Here is a 3,051-nt window from a genome sequence, read left to right as displayed (position 1 = left end):
TGTTCTGCACCAGAGGTTTGGAGGTTCTGTCAATCAAATTTAAGAGGTCAGAATCTGGACGAAAAAAAGTGGGGGTGAATAGAATGAATTGATATGAGTGTTGGAAGGGAGAGGGAGCTACCTTGGAGTGAATGTAAAGCAAGAGAGATTTTACTTGTAGGAAGAGATCGAGGAGAGAGAATTTTTTACGGCAATACTCCAAGTCAGGTGGTCTGTCTTGCGCCGTAATGGCCAGTTGAAACATAGCTACCGGGTGATTAGTGATAGAAGATTTGATGAGATATTTAGATGCTAAATGTTTGAATCGTAACTTGAGGGGAGGTTCTTTGGCTTCCGCAAACATTGTATTAATGGGGATGGATATACGATATCCTAGGCAAGCTCTGATGGCTTTGTTTTGAATTATTTCCAAACGATGGAATTTAGGACTGGACTTGAGAGAGAAGATGTGAGATGCATATTCTATGTAACCTCTTAAGACGGCTCTTTAAATATTAAGGAGAAGCTGAGGATGAGATCCCCACCAAACTCCTCTTAATGCTGAGATTACGTCCGCGACCTTTCTGGCTTTGCTGATGACAGAGTCCATATGCTGAATACCTGTGAGTTGGGGATCAAAGATGACGCTTAGAAAGCGAACTGAGTCTGCTGGGGAGATGATGTCTTCGCCAATTTGAACTTTAAATTGATTTGGATTAAAAATTTTTTGCTTGGAGAAAATTATAAGTTGCGTTTTACTTGGAGAGATCTCTAAACCACGATTGTAAAGGTATTTTGTAATATTATCAAGGGTTGTCTCGATCCAGCAGATGGCTTTTTTTATTTTCTTGGCCGAGGCAAAGATGACTATGTCGTCTGCGAACTGCAAAATTTTTACCCTGGGGTGTAGTAGTGTGGCTATATTTCTGAGATAAAAATTAAACAGGAAAGGGCTAAGGACCGATCCCTGAGGGGTACCTTTGCGTGAAATGCGCGGGGAAGAGAGCTTGCTCTGGGTAACAAATTGAACGGTTCTTTCTGTGATGAGATTTTGGACAAACTGGCATGTTTTGGACGGAAAATTGGCTCGTATAAGGTCTTCGACTAGAAAGGGGGAAATAACATTGTTGAAAGCACTCTTGATGTCAATAAATAGGGCTACCGTAGCCTTACCAAAAGAAGGTTGTTGTTATGGATTTCTGTGTTAAGGATGGTAAGGTTGTCAGAGCATGAACGGAATTTACGGAAGCCAAACTGATGGTCTGGGATAAGATTTGATGTTCCGGATTCAGCGCACCAATGAATGCGATTTAGGATCATCTTTTCAAGGAGTTTGAGTAGACAGGAAGTGAGAGCAATAGGACGGGCTCCTTTGCCGTGGAGTTTAGGAATAAGGTAAACTAGAGAATGGGACCAGGCTTCTGGGAATTCTCCTTCAGCAAAGATATTGTTAGTAATTCTAAGTAGGAGTTTCTTAAGGGAGATCGGAAGGGCTTTGAGGATTCTGTAGTCAATGCGGTCGAGTCCCGGACTGGAACCGGATTACTTTTACATGTGTTGAGAGCATGATGGAATTCGTCATATTTAGATATTTTTATTTAGATATTATTATTTAGATATTCGTCATATTTTGATAATAGATTATCAAGCCATTACAGAGGACCAACGGAATTTGTTTGATTATTGAGGAGGTTAGGACGGTCTGGTGTACAAAAGGGGGGAGTTATATTTGCCATGGTCTCATCGGCAAGCGCCTCGCTTATCGTGAAAGAATCTCTGGATGGTGCTAATTTGCGATTTCGGAATCTTTTAATCATCTTCCAGATCGACGGTGTGGGAGTCATAAAATTGAACGAGTTACAGTCTCTTCTATCCTTCTCTTTTAGCTGTTTTTAGAGTTTTTCGGGTAACAGATACTTGATTTTGATATGTTTGAAAATTGTTAACAGAAGGGTCCCTTCGATAAGTTTTGCACGCCCGGCTTCTTGCTTTGATCGCCTCTTCGCATTCTGCGTTCCACTAAGGGGCTGGGGGAAGACTGTGGTGAGTGTTATTTTGTTGTTGGATGCTACTGCCGTTATTGGTTCTAGGCGTATTGGAAGGGGGGGAGATGGTATCAATAACCTCCTGCAGAGAGTTGATAAAGGAGTCGTACTGTTTTAGGGGCTCATTGTCCGCGTCGCGGAGATCGAGCGCCTCAATCTCATGCATTTTGCTCTCTAGAGAAGAAGTGAGTTCTCTAAGTTGTTTTTTGGTGAACTTATACTTGTGGGAAAAGACACAGTTTGTTTTAATTTTGGCGTTTACTGTGATACCGATCGGACGGTGATCACTACCGCGCGTGTCGTTAAACACGCGAGTGTTGTGGAGAGAAACAAAGTTACAAGAAGCAATGACAAGATCTATTAAGGATGGTTTAATGCCTGGGGGAGGAATAAACGTAGGCATATTTGGGTTGAGTAACATAAAAGAGAAACGGTCCAGCGAGTCTATAATGACATGTCCCGCCGAATTGGGAGAAGAGGCCCCCCAGTGGGATTGATGTGCGTTGAAGTCTCCTAAGAGTAGAGATTGAGGGAAGGAATTGGACAGGTTGAAAAACCTTTGCCAGGTTCTCTGTGGACAAATCCCGGTGGGATGTCTATAAAGTCCAAAGAGGGCGGTACTGGTGTTGTTAACCGAAATTTTGATGCCAATAACTTCAACAGAGTCATCTACTTTCAGAATGCTATCCAAAATAATAAGCGTAAATTTGATATTATTGCGGATGAGCAGCGCTATGCCTTGACGGCCAGTGTCACGGTCTTGACGAATTACTTTAAATTCTGGAATGGAGTAAGGGTGTAAGGGGTTTAGAAGGGTTTCCGCTAAGAAAATAATATCATGGGACTCAGACAATTTTTCGATGTCAGGTTTCCTGAGTGAAGCGCCCCTGCAGTTCCAATAAATGATGTTAAAGCTGGGAGAGGAAGCCGAACTGGAGATGTTAGAAGGCATTCAAAGGCCGTATACACCTTGGATGATGGTGCAAAGTTGAAGCACCATTTTATAAATTTGAGTGTCTTTAACTGC

The 3,051-nt window shown here is 42.2% G+C and overlaps 1 protein-coding gene across 1 annotated transcript; it reads right to left on the bottom strand.

Moving 5' to 3' along the window:
• Positions 1 to 1,998: 1,998 nt before the first annotated feature.
• LOC112453918 lies at positions 1,999 to 2,976 on the bottom strand. The gene has a single exon (XM_025014950.1). It carries the CDS (start codon positions 2,974 to 2,976, stop codon positions 1,999 to 2,001), a length of 978 nt encoding a protein of 325 aa, XP_024870718.1.
• Positions 2,977 to 3,051: the final 75 nt, after the last annotated feature.

This window comes from Temnothorax curvispinosus, unplaced genomic scaffold, assembly GCF_003070985.1.
Source record: "Temnothorax curvispinosus isolate PA1 unplaced genomic scaffold, ASM307098v1 QBEX01004768.1, whole genome shotgun sequence".
NCBI classification, from domain to species: Eukaryota; Metazoa; Arthropoda; class Insecta; order Hymenoptera; family Formicidae; genus Temnothorax; species Temnothorax curvispinosus.
Note: the sequence above shows the minus strand (reverse complement) of the source record. Positions and strands in the feature narration are given on the sequence as shown.

Bases quoted from the DNA above. Each gene is read 5' to 3' on its own strand.
- LOC112453918 (XM_025014950.1), bottom strand. From the start codon at position 2,976: ATGCCTTCTAACATCTCCAGTTCGGCTTCCTCTCCCAGCTTTAACATC.